General features: G+C 49.1%; 1 protein-coding gene across 11 annotated transcripts in view; it reads right to left on the minus strand.

The window, feature by feature from the left end:
* Nucleotides 1-12,594: 12,594 nt before the first annotated feature.
* NOD1 (nucleotide binding oligomerization domain containing 1) overlaps nucleotides 12,595-15,561 on the minus strand; it is a 35,162-nt gene continuing 32,195 nt past the window's right edge. For 6 of the 11 annotated variants that reach the window (XM_035129229.3, XM_088654094.1, XM_035129228.3 and 3 more), the window contains 2 exons: nucleotides 14,424-14,507; nucleotides 12,595-12,840 (listed from right to left, as the gene is read on the minus strand). In XM_035129229.3, the coding sequence (XP_034985120.3) occupies nucleotides 12,768-12,840; nucleotides 14,424-14,507 (157 nt within the window). In that variant the 3' untranslated portion in view covers nucleotides 12,595-12,767. Of the gene's footprint in view, nucleotides 13,016-14,423; nucleotides 14,508-15,561 lie in introns of all 11 variants that reach the window. The other 5 variants (XM_088654092.1, XM_088654091.1, XM_088654093.1 and 2 more) reach the window with 1 other exon arrangement.

Here is a 15,561-nt window from a genome sequence, read left to right on the forward strand (position 1 = left end):
AAGCTGAGAAGAATTATACTTTACTGCCGACTAGGCTGACAAATGGGCCGCAGGTGGCACTGTGGGTTAAATCACAGAGCCTAGGGCTTGCCGATCAGAAGGTTGGCGGTTCGAATCCCTGCGATGGGGTCCCAGCTCCTGCCAACCTAGCAGTTCGAAAGCACCTCAAAGTGCAAGTAGATAAATAGGTACCGCTACAGCGTAAACGGCGTTTCCGTGCGCTGCTCTGGTTCACCAGAAGTGGCTTTGTCATGCTGGCCACATGACCCGGAAGCTGTACGCTGGCTCCCTCGGCCAATAATGCGAGATGAGCACTGCAACCCCAGAGTCGGTCACGACTGGACCTAATGGTCAGGGGTCCCTTTACCTTTTAGGGCTGACAAATAGTTTAAAAGGCACGTCCCATTGGGCAGGATTCCTTAACCTTTCACCACACAGCTTTCTTGCTTAGTCTGCGCTGCAGACATGCTTCGAATGACTAATCCACCAATTTGGACTTCTGCGCCGCACCTTATCACTTCTTTGTGTTTCTTTCTGTTGGACCTTCAAACAGCAACGGTTCAATAGATCTTGCTGTCTGCGTCTAAGGACCTTGCGGCAAGCTATCAGCGAGGTCCGGAACTTGTCACCTAGCCTGCAGCTTCGTCTGCCAGGTTCAAGGCTGGAAGAAGCTCAAGTGTAAATATTGTCAGGGCAAAGCACAGAAATCTCCCCGTGCAGGCAGCTATCCTCCGACAGCTAGTAGATGGAGCCCTCTAGCAATAGGTTCTCAAAGTAGTACTTCATCATTGCCTCTTAAATGAGTAATGCAGGAGAAGATGGGCCTTTTTTTCTACAGGGATGCTGCAAGATGAGTTCCTGGTACGCTTGAGGAATCTGGTGCACAGCAGAACGTTGCATTTAATGAATAGACCTTGGATGTGCTAGGCTGCAGAGTCGAGGCATGAATACATTTTTTGCCTGTGAAGATACAGATCGTTCCTTTGCCCTGGTACAAACGAGGGCACAAACTGCACTGCTAGCACGTTGGTGGGCAAGGAAAATGAAATCACCAGCTCTCTTCTCATTGGGAAAAAAGGCTTCCCTTGCTTACAAGCAATTCTTACTTGCCCTAAGCTATCAAGCGTGTGTAGCTCTTTGCTGGCTTAAATTATTTACTGTGTGTAAATTGCATTCAGGTAGCCAAACGCATTCGGGTATATGAGAAAGAAGACAGGATAAAGCTTTCATTTGGAACAGGGAAGCGCCTTCGTATCCCCGGAGGATGCCGTGTTCCTGTCCTCCACCTGTAACGTTTGATGCCATTTGCCACATGGGTCTTCCTGAGTTGCACAAAAAGCTTCCTCTCTAGTGCCGATGCTGCTGGTGGTGTGGAAACTCCACAGTCAGTGGCAAGCCAGCACATCATGGAGGAGTGACTTTCATTCTCTGGGAGCTCTGCAAACAAGGCTTTCAAGACTTCCCTAAGGCAGCCCAGTCTTTGCCAGTCACCAGAAAGAAGCAAGCCTTCCTGGAGAAAACGTTATGTGGGTAGGGAGGGTCCCGTCACCAAGAAGGCCCTGTCCCCAGTCACCATCTTTCTTAGCTCAGAAGGTAAAGAGTAAAGGACCCCCTGGACAGTTAAGTCCAGTCAAAGGCGACTATGGGGTTGCGGAGCTCATCTCGCTTTCAGGCCGAGGGAGCAGGCATTTGTCCACAGACAGCTTTCCAGGTCATGACTGGACTGCTTATGGCTCAACGGAACACTGTGATGGAAACTAGAGTGCATGGAAACGCTGTTTACTTTCCCGCCGCAGCGGTACCTATTTATCTACTTGCACTGGCGTGCTTTCAAACTGCTAGGTTGGCAGGAGCTGGGTGGGACAGAGCAATGGAATCTCACCACCCTCTTAGGGATTCGAACCACTGACCTTCCAATTGGTAAGCCCAAGAGGCTCGGTGGTGTGTGTGAGAGCCAGAGGAAGGCCTCTATAGATGGGGAAAAGACATGGATAGAGAACCTTTTTGGCCCACATTCCCTTCTGAGGGCGGAATCAGAAGCAAAGGAGGGCAGAGCAATCCCTGCCGCTTGTGTAGTACAGAGCTTTGCAAACTTTTTGTGCCATTAACACACTTTTTAGACATGCATCATTTCGCAACACACCTACACACCGCAGCCGACACACTAACGTGTCGCGACACACTGTTTGGAAAGCTCTCGTGTTGTAGGATAGTTTCTCACACCCCTTGCTATCTTTCATCCAAGCAAGAGGCATTCTCTGGCTTCAAGGACTCATTCCAACCAGGCCAAAAAAACTTGGGGAGGGCGCGAAGCAGGGTTGGTGAGGCCGTTGGTTTGTGGAGAGTCCTGAGGGCCAGACCGAGGCCTGTATGTGGCCCCCTGAGCTGTGGTTTCCCACCCATGACAAAATGACAGGTTGAAAGCAGGTGCTTCTCCAGTTACCCGGGTCCCAAGCTCTGTAAGAGTGGGGAGCATGTGGAGCACTAGATCAGTGTTTCTCAACCAGTGTGCCTCCAGATGTTTTGGGACTACAACTCCCATCATCCCTAGCTAGCAAGACCAGTGGTCAGGAATGATGGGAGTTGTAGTCCCAAAACATCTGGAGGCACACTGGTTGAGAAACACTGCACTACCGTAGATAGTTAGTGTTGGACCAAAAGCCCCATCATGCCTGCCCAAAAACACTGCTAGCTGAGGCTGCTGGGAGTTTGAGGCCAACTACGTCAGAAATGCTTCAGGTTCCCCACTGTTGCTTTAAAGGGATGCCCCACCAGCGCTTATTTTTATTTGCCCAGGCCTTTGGAAGTTATTGTTTCGGTGAGGCTTCTTTTGCATTTTTCGTATTTTGAACATGGTCATCAAGCATCAACAATCCCATCAGCAGAAGGATGGGGAGAGAGGGAAAGAAAGAAAGAAAGAAAGAAAGAAAGAAAGAAAGAAAGAAAGAAAGAAAGAAAGAAAGAAAGAAAGAAAGAAAGAAAGAAAGAAAGAAAGAAAGAAAGAAAGAAAGAAAGAAAAAGGAAGGAAGGAAGGAAGGAAGGAAGGAAGGAAGGAAGGAAGGAAGGAAGGAAGGAAGGAATATGGCTGAGTCTTTTCATCAGCTCAGTGGAGAGGCCAGCAACTTTTAGCTCTTCCTCCCCTTGCACTCTTTCCATTCCAGCAGATCTTTACAAACACCCTGTAATTAAGACCTACAGGCAGTGCCTGAGTTAATGTCTTTCCTCCTCCCTCCACAATCCTCTTTCCTTTTGAGCTGTTTTTTTTTTTTTTACACAGTACCCCTGACTATATAAGCAGGGACTTGTCTTGTAAGCTCTGGATTTATTTTTTTTCCAGTTAAGAAGCAGGGTTATTTTTTTAAAAAAATGCTTCCACTGAATAAATATTTTATGCTGGTTTTTTTTCGGTGTCTTGTTTAGATTTAATGCTCTGCTGTACTCGTGGTTCTTCTTTAATGGTGTCGCGGTCCACTGGTGGGTTGGTATTTAGATCTGAGCTGCAATTCAACTAAAGAAGTTTCTTGATGGGACTGGGAACAAATCCATTAACTTCACATGACTATAGTACAGACAGTTCTTTGGTTACGACGTGATTTCAAAATTGTCCGCCTTGTTTAAAACCCCAACCACAGTGTTTCTTTGCAGAGAACAGGGCCACATTGCAGTATGTGATAGTTTTTCTTCAAATCCCCTGCATGCCTCTTTCAGAGTCGTATTCATCTCACGCCGTCTTTGTTTCTAAGGAAGGGTGCTACTTGCGGTCGTGGGGGGTGGGGTGGGGGTCTTGCTTGGGGAATCTCTCCAAACAGCCCCTCCTCCTCAGCTTTTACTGACTGTCAGAGAGACTAACTCACTAGCAATCCTTGGGTCATCTTCCATTTGTCTTAACCCCTGCTGCCTTCATGCCCCATTCTATTTTTCCATCTCTGATTCAGCAAATGGTTGCTGGCGAGCCAATTAACTTTGATCAAAACACAGCCCTCTGGGGTTTAACTCTGTTAAAGCTTCAGGAAAATCCTTGCTCAAAATATATGCCCAGGGAGTAACAAAGCCCCTTCTCCCTTGCAAAATGTTCTTAGGAAGCTGTGATCTGTGTTATAAGAATTCCAAGGTCTTGTTATAAAATCATATTTGGGGGGGTTGCAGGACACCATTACTAATGAACAGAGAGGGGTGACCGAACCTGACAGCTGCAGTTACCCAGAATCCCTCTCAACACCACCTTCTTCGCCTCTGCTCCACTCCAGAGACCCGCACCCCTCCCGCTTGGACTCAACCCTGCCTTAAGGAAGGCTTAAGGATCAGCATATGCACACATTTCCACATGACTAGCAACTTGGGAGCCATAATTCGCTGTCAATGGTATCTCATTCACAATGGAAGACTCCTCTGAACAAAAGACAGTGATCAACTCTTATGAAAATGTTAATTTCTCTTTGTGTTTAGGAATTCACACCTGGGAGGGGTGATAGGAGGACTAGGAGAGGTGTCAAAAGTGCTCAGATTTCTACCTTGAACCCTCCTTTTTTGTGAGGTATTGATTACATAGCTGTGATGTAGGAATGATGTATTGGGGGCGTTTCTTGGTGATGGGGAAACTGATAAAAGTGGAGGTTCTCTTTTGTTCTGGGTTCCTTCCTTGTTCTCCTGCGTGAGGGGAAGGACCCTGTTGCAACAGCAAATAAAGGCTTTGCTTCTCAAACCTCTCTGGTTGGCCTCTGTTATATATTCTCCGACCGATGGAGAACCCAATAAGGCTCTTGTGTACCCCATAAGGGAATAAGAGCAGATTTTTGCTTAGAACAGTCTCAAATATATAATATTCATAAATGCACACATATCTAAATATATGAACCATGTGCCTGACATGGTATGGGAGAGCAATCCTGAAGTGGCCTCAAATATTCCTCTGCAGTAAGGGAGGCAAATGGGGAAAGCCTTCCCATTGCCTTTTTGCTTGCAAATCCTGTCTTAAGGGCATCTTCGTGTATTAATAGGGTGAGCCTGTGAGCAGGCTTCAGGGACCATCACAAAAGAACGGTCCAGACTGCCCAGGTAATGCAGTCAGTGACCATTATCAGGTGTCCTAGCAAACAGGATTTCTGCTGTAGACCTCCTCCTTCTGTGATTTTATGTATCTGAAGAAGTGTGCTTGTACACGAAAGCTCATACCAAAATAAAAAACTTAGTTGGTCTTTAAGGTGCTGCTGGAAGGAATTTTTTTATTTTGTGATTTTGTGATTTTATGTGTTATAAGAATTTAGGGTCTCAAATATATAAATTAAATGTTCATCAATTCACAAGGCAAAAACATACATAAGTATATAAACCATGTGTCTGAAAGAGTACAGGAGAGCAATCCTGAAGCCATTTTGACTTTCCCAAATTGACCTCAAATGTTTCTCCGCAAGGTGGAAGGAAATGGGAAAGCCACTCCATTGCCTTTTGCTTACCTGTCTTTGGGGCATCTTTGTGTGGACCCAGGTGGCGCTGTGGTTAAACCACTGAGCCTAGGGCTTGCTGATCAGAAGGTCAGCGGTTCGAATCCCTGTGACGGGGTGAGCTCCCGTTGCTCGGTCCCATCTCCTGCCAACCTAGCAGTTCGAAAGCACATCAAAATGCAAGTAGATAAATAGGAACCGCTACAGCGGGAAGGTAAACGGCGTTTCCGTGTGCTGCTCTGGTTTGCCAGAAGCGGCTTTGTCATGCTGGCCACATGACCTGGAAGCTATACGCCGGCTCCCTCGGCCAATAATGCGAGATGAGCGCGCAACCCCAGAGTCGGTCACGACTGGACCTAATGGTCAGGGGTCCCTTTACCTTTACCTTTAGGCCGGGTGAGCCTGCGAACTGGATTCAGGAATTAAAGTATTTACCATCACAAAAGAATGGCCAGGGGAAGCAATCAAGTGACCATTATCACTATCCCTCCAGACAGGATTTGTGCTGTAGCCCACCCTCTGTGATGTATTTCTGCTGTAGCCCACCTCCTTCTGTGATGTATGTATGATGTTTTTGGGGGTGGTCTCTGGCTACAGGGTGGGCAGCTTCAAAAGACTGTACAGTGGTACCTTGGTTTAAGTACACAGTTGGTTCCAGAAGTCTGTACTTAACCTGAAGCGTACTGTTAACGGAAAATCTGAGGGCTCCCTTGGACAAAACAAGACTCCAGCCAAGAATACCGGAGCAAAACAGCAGCCAGTAGGCTTGGTCTTTATTAATGAAAAATACTGTCGCGATAGGACCCCACCTGCAACAAGGTGAAGCAAGATGGAGACCCCGAACAAAGGGGGTCTTCCCCTTTTATTAGCATCCCACCACCAAGGTACACCCCTAAAGATACATCACTAATATGTCACTAATATGTCATTGATGGAGGGACCCAGGTGGTGCTGTGGTTAAACCACTGAGCCTAGGGCTTGCTGATCAGAAGGTTGGCGGTTCAACTCCCTGTGACGGGGTGAGTTCCCATTGCTTGGTCCCAGCTCCTGCCAACCTAGCAATTCGAAAGCACGTCAAAATGCAAGTAGATAAATAGGAACCGCCACAGCGGGAAGGTAAACGGTGTTTCCATGTGCTGCTCTGGTTTGCCAGAAGCGGCTTTGTCATGCTGGCCACATGACCTGGAAGCTATACACCGGCTCCCTCGGCCAATAATGGACCTAATGGTCAGGGGTCCCTTTACCTTTACCTATGACATGTCATTGATACATCACAAAAAGGAGGGGTCCAGAGGTAGAAATTTGAGTATCTGGCCAGCTGCTCCTGGCCTCTTCTCACCCCCTCCCTGTTACATTCCACAGGACAAAGAGAAGTTTCAGTCATTATGAAGCTGATAACTGTTCTTTGATTAGATCCTGAGTCAATCCAGTTTGGGAGGAAAATCCATTGTATAGAAGATAGTCGGCTGTCTGGCACAGTTGGAGGTGGAAATTCCCTCCAGAAGGAAGAAAGAACAAAGAGGCTTCTCCAATGTGCTCTGGCTCCTTTCTTTGGCCCTACCCCGCCCCCTCCGGCCAGGTGTCCTTCGTCCTACCTGGCCAGGTGGCAGGTCATAGGCCAAAACGCTCAGGTGGGTGGCACCAGCCAGGTAAGCCCCACGCGGTGTTGCAAACCCCACCCACCTGAAGGGAGGGGTGAGGGCGGATATTGCCAGAGGAGGCTGCGTATGTGTTGTCTTTTGGGTGAATCCTCCAAGATCCTTGTGGAGGGGCAAGGAGTATGTGACCTTATGCTTAAGGGATTTTGGAGGCAGGCGGAGCCTTGGATTCCCCTCTTCCAGAGGAGTCATTAGCCGTTGGAACCAAGGAAACCGATCAAACAGTTGAATTTTTGTGATTATTTGATTCTATACTGGATAGTCGGAGGAAACAGTACGATGCAGGGTACCCACTTATTGCTACAATTTTATAGACTGCTGTTCTGAGCCTCTTTGCTGTTGTGTATGTATGGTGCCTGGCCTTAGTTAAAGGCTGTGGTGGGGACTTGGGATTTTTGGGGAGTCATTTAAGTGCCCCCCCATTCCTGGTTTTAACAGTCTCCACCTGCCTGACACCTGACATCAGAAACCACATCAGGTGTACGGGGAAATCGCCGCTTGGGCCAAACTGGGACCTATCCTGGGCCAAATTTGGCCCATGAGTTAGAGCTTCCCCAAGCCTGTTCTAGTAATATGGATATTTCTGACTCTTCAGAGTACGTATGTGGTGAACAGGGCCGCCCCACCTATGAGGCAATATGAGGTAACTGCCTCAGGCTGCAAAGTCCACTGTGGCAGCAGATCCCAATGTAGATCCTTCTTCCCCTGCTTGTTCCCAACGTAGGTTTTCTTTCACCCCTTCTTACCTGGCAGGGAGGGGAAAGCCATTTAGGGATCTGCCTCGGGTGGCAAAATGACTTTGGCTGGCCCTAGCGGTGAATGCTTTTGCCTTGGAAGCCAAACGTCTCGGGAGTCTAATGTTTTGGCTCCCGAACGCTGCAAACCTGGAAGCGACTGTTCTAGTTTGCAAACATTCTTCGGAAGCCAAACGTCTGGCGCGGCATCTGATTGGCTGCAGGAAGCTCCTGCAGCCAATCGGAAGCCTCGCCTTAGTTGCCAAACGTTTTGGAAGTCAAACGGACTTCCGGAACAGATTCGGTTTGGCTTCCAAGCTATGACTGTGTTTTTAATTGTAGCGCTTTGCTTCTTTGTTGCTTGCCTCCCTGGGCTATTTGGGGACGAAGAGTGAGATAGAAACATAACTGCTAGTAATGACAAGATTTGCGTCCAGATTCCTTACTCGCCATCCCTAGTTGAGCGGTAAACTCCAAAGAAGTCTCCCATTTTGATGATGTTGCTTCAAAGCCCTGCTGCTTTGGACAAGCATTTTGAGAGCCGCCTTACATAGCTGCCAAGTCTCCCGTATTCCCCGGGAAATCCCAGTTTTTCCAGCTGGAAAAAATGGATTTCTTTTGTTTTTCCCCGGTTTATTCTGGTGCGGTGGCTATTTTGGAACTGGGCGGAGCATGCTCAGAAGCGACTTTTGATGCTGCTCTGCCCAGTTCCAAAATGGCTGCGGTGTGACTTCTGGCGCGGCGGCCATTTTGGAACTGGGCAAAGCAGCATCAAAAGTCACTTCTGAGCATGCTCCGCCCAGTTCCAAAATGGCGACAGCGCTACTTCCGGTCTGCTACTTCCGCCCGGTCCCTTATTTCTCCGACAGCAACTTGGCAGGTATGCCGCCTTATGGTGGCATGCCTTTGCTGCCCACTTCAGCCCACACAATCTGGAACGAAGCAGCAGCAGCTAAACCCGCCAGCAAGTTCCTTTGAACGACGCCATCAAGCTTGGGCTCGATCCGGCGCATTGTCTGGCATGGCTAGAAACCGAAGCAAAATCGGTCAGCTTCCCCTTAAAGGTGAATTTATTAACAGAGTCGCTGACCTCCGTGGAAAGTGCTTTTGAGCAAATTACCGATCCTTGTGACGTACCCGTCTATTTCAACTTGGAACGTAAACCTATTTTTATTTCCAGAGACCTGAATTCTGGCGAACAAGGTCCCATTGTAGGCTGCCAAGCTCCCTTCACTGGAAAAGGTCTATTCACCCCCGTGTTGTTGTGCCAAGATGCCAGGCTCTTTGAGACGATTAAAGGGGTCCAGCTGTATTTTCTAAGAAGCAGAGTTTAGACGGAGCTGGTGAAATGACCACAGAATTTTAAAATAGGTCGCTCAAGCTCTCCACTCCCCAGTGACCGGCGAGAGTTTAGTGCCCCTATTTAAAAAGTTATTTTAACCCCAGATCGATTTTAGCTCTTCTCTAGACCAGGTTTTGACATAGCTGGGCTCTGGCTGAAATCATCAAGCGCACAGAACATGTGGTGGACATGCAAGATAACAAAAGTGTTCTGGGAAATGATTTATGGGTTGAAAAAAATAACTTTTGTGAAAAAATCGGAAGCCTTTTAAAGGAATTTTAGATGCAGAGAGATCAAAAGAGCAAAAACGATTGCATATGTATGCGACGACAGCAGCACGGACACTACTGACCCAGAGATGGAAAGAAGATATAAGTCCCGACCAGAGATGAATGAGCTGCTACCTCCCTCAAACCTCTGCTGTAAATCTATACTGTCTTCTTCTTCCTCCTCCCTGGGTCAGGATGAGGAGGTGGTCTCCACCATTTCTCCTCTGCCCAGTCCTCAACACCTCTGCACAAACTCTGTTGCTCTTTTGCTTGGCCCCCAATGGGATGGCTGCACCACTTGTAATACGACCAAGGACCCAGGTTGCTTCTAAACCGACCTGTTTGCTGAGCGTTCACCCTGATTTGTTTGCACAAAGTCTGCGGGGAGGTGATATGCCCGTCACTGTTTGTGGAGCCTTTATCCTGATTTGCTGGCACTACCGTATGTTTGCAGGATGTCACCTGTTTCATTCCGATCTGTTGGCAAGTGGCACACAGACAAAGGCAACCGCCACCCCGCCCCCATCCCCCAAGCTGCCTTCCAGATATTTTGGACTACAGTTCCCATCAGCCCCAGCGGGCCCACCTGGGGACCACCAACTTGGGAAAGGCTGGGACTAAGGCACTAATGCAAAGCCTTCATCTCCTGTTTCCTGCTGAACGAGACTATGGAGGTGGCAAGGTAAAAAGGCAAAGGTAAAGGATCCCTGGACGGTTAAGTCCAGTCAAAGGCGACTGGGGTTGCCGGCGCTCATCTCGCTTTCAGGCCGAGGGAGATGGCGTTTGTCCACAAACAGCTTTCTGGGTCGTGTGGCCAGCCTAACTAAACCGCTTCTGGCGCAATGGTGACGGAAACCAGAGCGCACGGAAACGCCATTTACCTTCCCACCAGAGCAGTACCTCTTTATCTACTTGCACTGGCGTGCTTTCGAACTGCTAGGTTGGCAGGAGCTGGGACCGAGCAAAAGGAGCTCACTCCGTTGCGGGGATTCGAACCACCGACCTTACGATCAGCAAGCCCAAGAGGCTCAGTGGTTTAGACCACAGCGCCACCTGCATCCCAGGAGGTGGCAAGCAATGACAAGCACACAGAGCACCTGCTCGCTAGAGGTTTGTTGGCATGGCGTGAGGGGTTTCCGCCAGCCAAAGTGGAGCTTCCGCTTAGCCCTATACAGTGATACCTCGCTAGACGAACGCCTCGCACAAAGAAAAACTCGCAAGACGGAGTTTCCTATGGCCGTGCTTTGCAAGACGAAGCAGGGCAGGCGCGCGAACGGGAGAGCGGCCGTCTGGTTGGGAGTGCGAACGGAGTGTGAACGGCTGCTAGGGAAGGAGGGAGGGAGTGGGCAGAAGTTTCCATTGTCGTCCCGCCCGCGCCCCTCCCTTACTCGTCGGTGCCCGCGAACCACTGGCTGCCCGTTGCCACCGTCACCGAGTAGGATGGCATGGCTGCGCGGAGGTGCGTGAACGGGAGAGCGGCCGTCATTGAGCAGAGCGCGGGCTGCCAAAGCGCTCCATCCGCCCCCGTCCCGCCCCACTGGCTGCCTGGTTGGGCATGAATGGCTGCTGGGGAAGGAGGGAGGGAGCCTCTCCCTGGCCCTCCTCCTGCTTCCCCCTCCCCAGAGCCTTAAAAACTTCCGGAGCGACCATGGCGGGTGAGTCGGCGCCTTTCTTTGCACTTTCTTCCCCCCCATAGGAACGCATTAATTAAATTTCAATGCATTCCTATGGGAAACCGCGCTTTGCAAGACGAAATTATCGCAACACGAAATGACTCGTGGAACGAATTAATTTCGTCTTGCGAGTGTTATAAAATAATATTGGGGGGGTTGCAGGACACCATTACTAATGAACAGAGAGGGGTGACCGAACCTGACAGCTGCAGTTACCCAGAATCCCTCGCAACACCACCTTCTTCGCCTCTGCTCCACTCCAGAGACCCGCACCCCTCCCGCTTGGACTCAACCCTGCCTTAAGGAAGGCTTAAGGATCAGCATATGCGCACATTTCCACATGACTAGCAACTTGGGAGCCATAATTCGCTGTCAGTGGTATCTCATTCACAATGGAAGACTCCTCTGAACAAAAGACAGTGATCAACTCTTATAAAAATGTTAATTTCTCTTTGTGTTTAGGAATTCACACCTGGGAGGGGTGATAGGAGGACTAGGAGAGGTGTCAAAAGTGCTCAGATTTCTACCTTGAACCCTCCTTTTTTGTGAGGTATTGATTACATAGCTGTGATGTAGGAATGATGTATTGGGGGCGTTTCTTGGTGATGGGGAAACTGATAAAAGTGGAGGTTCTCTTTTGTTCTGGGTTCCTTCCTTGTTCTCCTGCGTGAGGGGAAGGACCCTGTTGCAACAGCAAATAAAGGCTTTGCTTCTCAAACTTCTCTGGTTGGCCTCTGTTATATATTCTCCAACCGATGGAGAACCCAATAAGGCTCTTGTGTACCCCATAAGGGAATAAGAGCAGATTTTGCTTAGAACACGAGGTACCACTGTATTATGGTGTATGTCTCCTTTCCCCCTCCCACTTCCCTGTCTCTCTGCAGATTGGACTCTCAACCCCTCCTGCCGAAGATCACGAAGAGATTGCACACTAGTCAAGGCTGATGAAGCCTTAAGTCAAGAAAATGCTGTCACTGCGGATAGAGCAGAAAGGAACTGAAATTAGAATAATCAAAAATAGAACCATAGAATTGTAGAGCTGGAAGGGACCACGAGGGTCATCAAGTCCAACCCCAAGCGATGAACATGGGGCTCAAACACATGGCCTTGAGGTTAAGAGTCTCATCCTTTACTGAGTGAGCTATCCCAGACTTGGATGAATGATATTCACTTGCTCAACTGCCAGGTGAGATTGCTCTTAGCTTGTGAATGTCCTACATATTTTTTTTAACCACATCGGTTCATAAATTTCTCTCTCTCTCTCTCTCTCTCTCTCTCTCTCTCTCTCTCTCTCTCTCTCTCTCTCTCTCTCTCTCTCTCTCTCACACACACACACACACACACACAATTTTTAGCATTTACGTACATAATAAAGTACGGTAACAACAAACGATTGTGTCAGTTGATAAACGATTCCCCCTTTGAAGTAGGGTGCAAATGGTTAGTTATTAAGGCAACAACTACCGTCAAGACTCTGTTAAAAGATGTAAAAACAGCAGCATGGAGATATTTATTTTTAAGCACAATGTAAGGCACATGTCTTCCACCCTCGAGGAGTCAATTGCGCATCGCATTCGGGCTTCAGCCACCACTGTTCCAAAGGCCTGGCATCTTGACAGCCGTCCAACCTGAATTCCCCCCCCCCCCATCTCAAAAGAAAACGAGCCTCCTTTCATCTTCAAAAGTTTTCGCATCCTCTTGGCTTATTAGGTTTCCATTTAAGCTGTTGGAGGTGGAAAGAGGGAGGGGGGGAGGGAAAGAGAAATTAAAATAAAGCAGCTGTTTCTGAAGGTTCTCTCGCGCTTTCTTTCTTTTGGCGCTCTTCCTGTTGCCTGTTTGTTTTGGGACGAATGGCACAAGGTAGCCCTGGGTTTCTGACGAGGACGTGAAATTTCCACCTAGAGAAATCCAAGAGGTTTTCATCTCTTGGGAATGCTTAGCCAGTAGCAGGCGGCAATACTAAAACATATTGAAAGTCACACACTTCCCTTTAGAGATCACAAGATATAAGCTAAGGCTCTCTTCTTTCTGGTGCAAGAATTTCACCTAGCTGATGTGCTCTGGGCTCAGCAGAACAGGGCAGATATTGAAGCGCAACTATCTGCAAGAATGCCTTCTTCCACATCTACCTACTTGTGTTCTGAGATCAGAAGGTGAGACCCTCGTGGTGGTCCTTTCTCAAGATGAGGCCTGGGAAATGGCCTCTTCAGTGGTGGCTCCTTTAAGACATAGAACTCCCTCCCTACTAAAATGCCCCTGGCCCCATCTCTGAACAGTTTTAGGTGGCTAGTCAAGACCAGCGTTTGAAACCCCCATTGTCCTAGACCAGGCATCCCCAAACTGCCGCCCAGGGAGCCCTGGCTGCCGCGCCGATGGGTGGCTCGCGGCCAGCTTCCCCACAACAGCGCCCGCAGCCAGAGAAGAGGCAGGCGAGGGCAACGCTGCCGGCAGGCTCTGGGCTTGAGGCTCTGGGCATGGCACAGCATGGCGGAGGCGCCCTCCAGAACTTGGCGCCGTGGCGCCTTGCGCCAGTAGCCTCTATGGCTAAGACGCCCCTGGTAAGAGTCTTCGGCACCAGCTTATAAACCAAGAGGCAAAATTGACAAACGCTGATCCTGAGCCAGCTAAAAAGTTAACTGTCACTGGGCCTGAATAACCTGGTCCACAGGTTTCTATGGGACTTGGTTATGACTACTGACAGCCACATTGAGAGACTTGTGATTTAAATGTCAATCAAAGATGTGGCTGGGCACCTTAGGTCTAGCCAGCTGGTGGCCCACGACTGCATGCAGGGCTCCCAACACGATTCTTCCTGATCTCTGCTATTCCTTCCTTAGTTAAGACTGTGAGCACAGGGCGGGATTACTTGCTCCCAACTATCCAAATGATACAGACTCCTGATTTGCGTTTGAAGGACCCCCATGCTCAGAAGTCAAGGTGACTGTGGCGGGAACAGCGGTCCAACTCAGCTCCACAATCTCTCTTGGCGCGTTTGCCCTCTTGGCCCCAGAAACAGGTGGAATGGATTTGGGTGCGCATTCAATCGCCAAAGCACAAAAGTGGCCAAGACGCAAGGCGTTTTGCCACTGTGTCGCGTGTGAGAACATCCCATGCATGTTTCGTTGTACATCAGCAAACGGAGAGCATGTGGATGTTAGGCCATGCTGATGAGACTTGGAAGCCCCAATGGCATCTAAAGGGCCACAGGCTCCCCGTCTCACTAGACGAGATCCTGCACATGGGTCTAAGCAGGCAGTTGGAGTGCGACTGCCGCACTTTGGAATGCCGCACGGCCGCCGTCCTTACCAGATCTCTTTAATGGCCGTATTGTGCTTGAGAGCATCAGCCAGGCACTTGGCACCTCTGCTAGTAATCTGATTCTGGATAAGCCTAAAAAAAGAGAGAGAGAAAGAACAGAAAGGAAAGCCCTCAGCGCCGGTGAAAACTCTCTCTGTTTGCGCCCGGTCCACAGCACCCTGCCTGTCACGCACTTGGCTTGGGCACGGTGTGTCTGAAGCGGAAAATCAACACTCCTTTTTTTTGCTGAACAAGGCTGGGGTCTTGCCAGGAACTGGTGGTTTCTGATTTCCATCTGCATGGCTGCCCTGCTTGGCATCAGACAATCCCCCCATAGAAGCGCGGCCAAGAGGCTCCAAGCCTCTTCAGTCTAAAGTGCATGGGCGACTTTCAGGGTTACTGAGCTTAATTGTATAATTGACCACACAGCTGCTCTCTGATCACAGGAGAGCAGCTGTCTGGGGGATTATTCATGACGGATCCAAAGCGACGGCCGGGGAAGGCAATTCACTGGCCACTTTGGGCTGGCACCGCAAGAGAGGAGCCAGGAAGAGACTGGCTCAGAGGGGCCAACCATCAAAAATACCTAAAGTCACCTTGGAGTTCGATCACTCCCGTTTTTCTTTGCCCAGAGCACTGCAATTTATTTTTTGATTTTTTAAAAGAAAAGCTTCAAGGCTTTTATTTCTTTAGCATTAGTCACTCAGGGATAATTTGTTTATAATAATGGAAAAACAAAACACACGGACAAAAGGAAATGTCAGCCAAGCCTTACAAACGAGAGCCAAGCCTTACAATTTTGCTGGTGTTTTGCTGGTGGTGATTAAACTAAACACTTTGTACATGGGACACCTGTGTCCAGGGCAGCTGTCTACCAGCTCCATCTGCGACGCCGGCTGAGACCCTACCTGCCCACAGACTGCCTCGCCAGAGCGGTACATGCTTTAATTATCTCCTGCTTGGATTACAGCAATGCGCTATACGTGGGGCTACCTTTGAAGGTGACCCGGAAACTACAACTAATGCAGAATGCGGCAGCCAGACTGGTGAATGGGGTGGCTGCCGAGACCACATAACACTGGACCTGAAAGACCTACATTGGCTCCGTTTCCAAGCACAATTCAAAGTTTTGGTGCTGACCTTGAAA

The sequence above is a fragment of the Zootoca vivipara genome, chromosome 11 (genome assembly GCF_965207765.1).
Source record: "Zootoca vivipara chromosome 11, rZooViv2.hap1.1, whole genome shotgun sequence".
Lineage (NCBI taxonomy): Eukaryota > Metazoa > Chordata > Lepidosauria > Squamata > Lacertidae > Zootoca > Zootoca vivipara.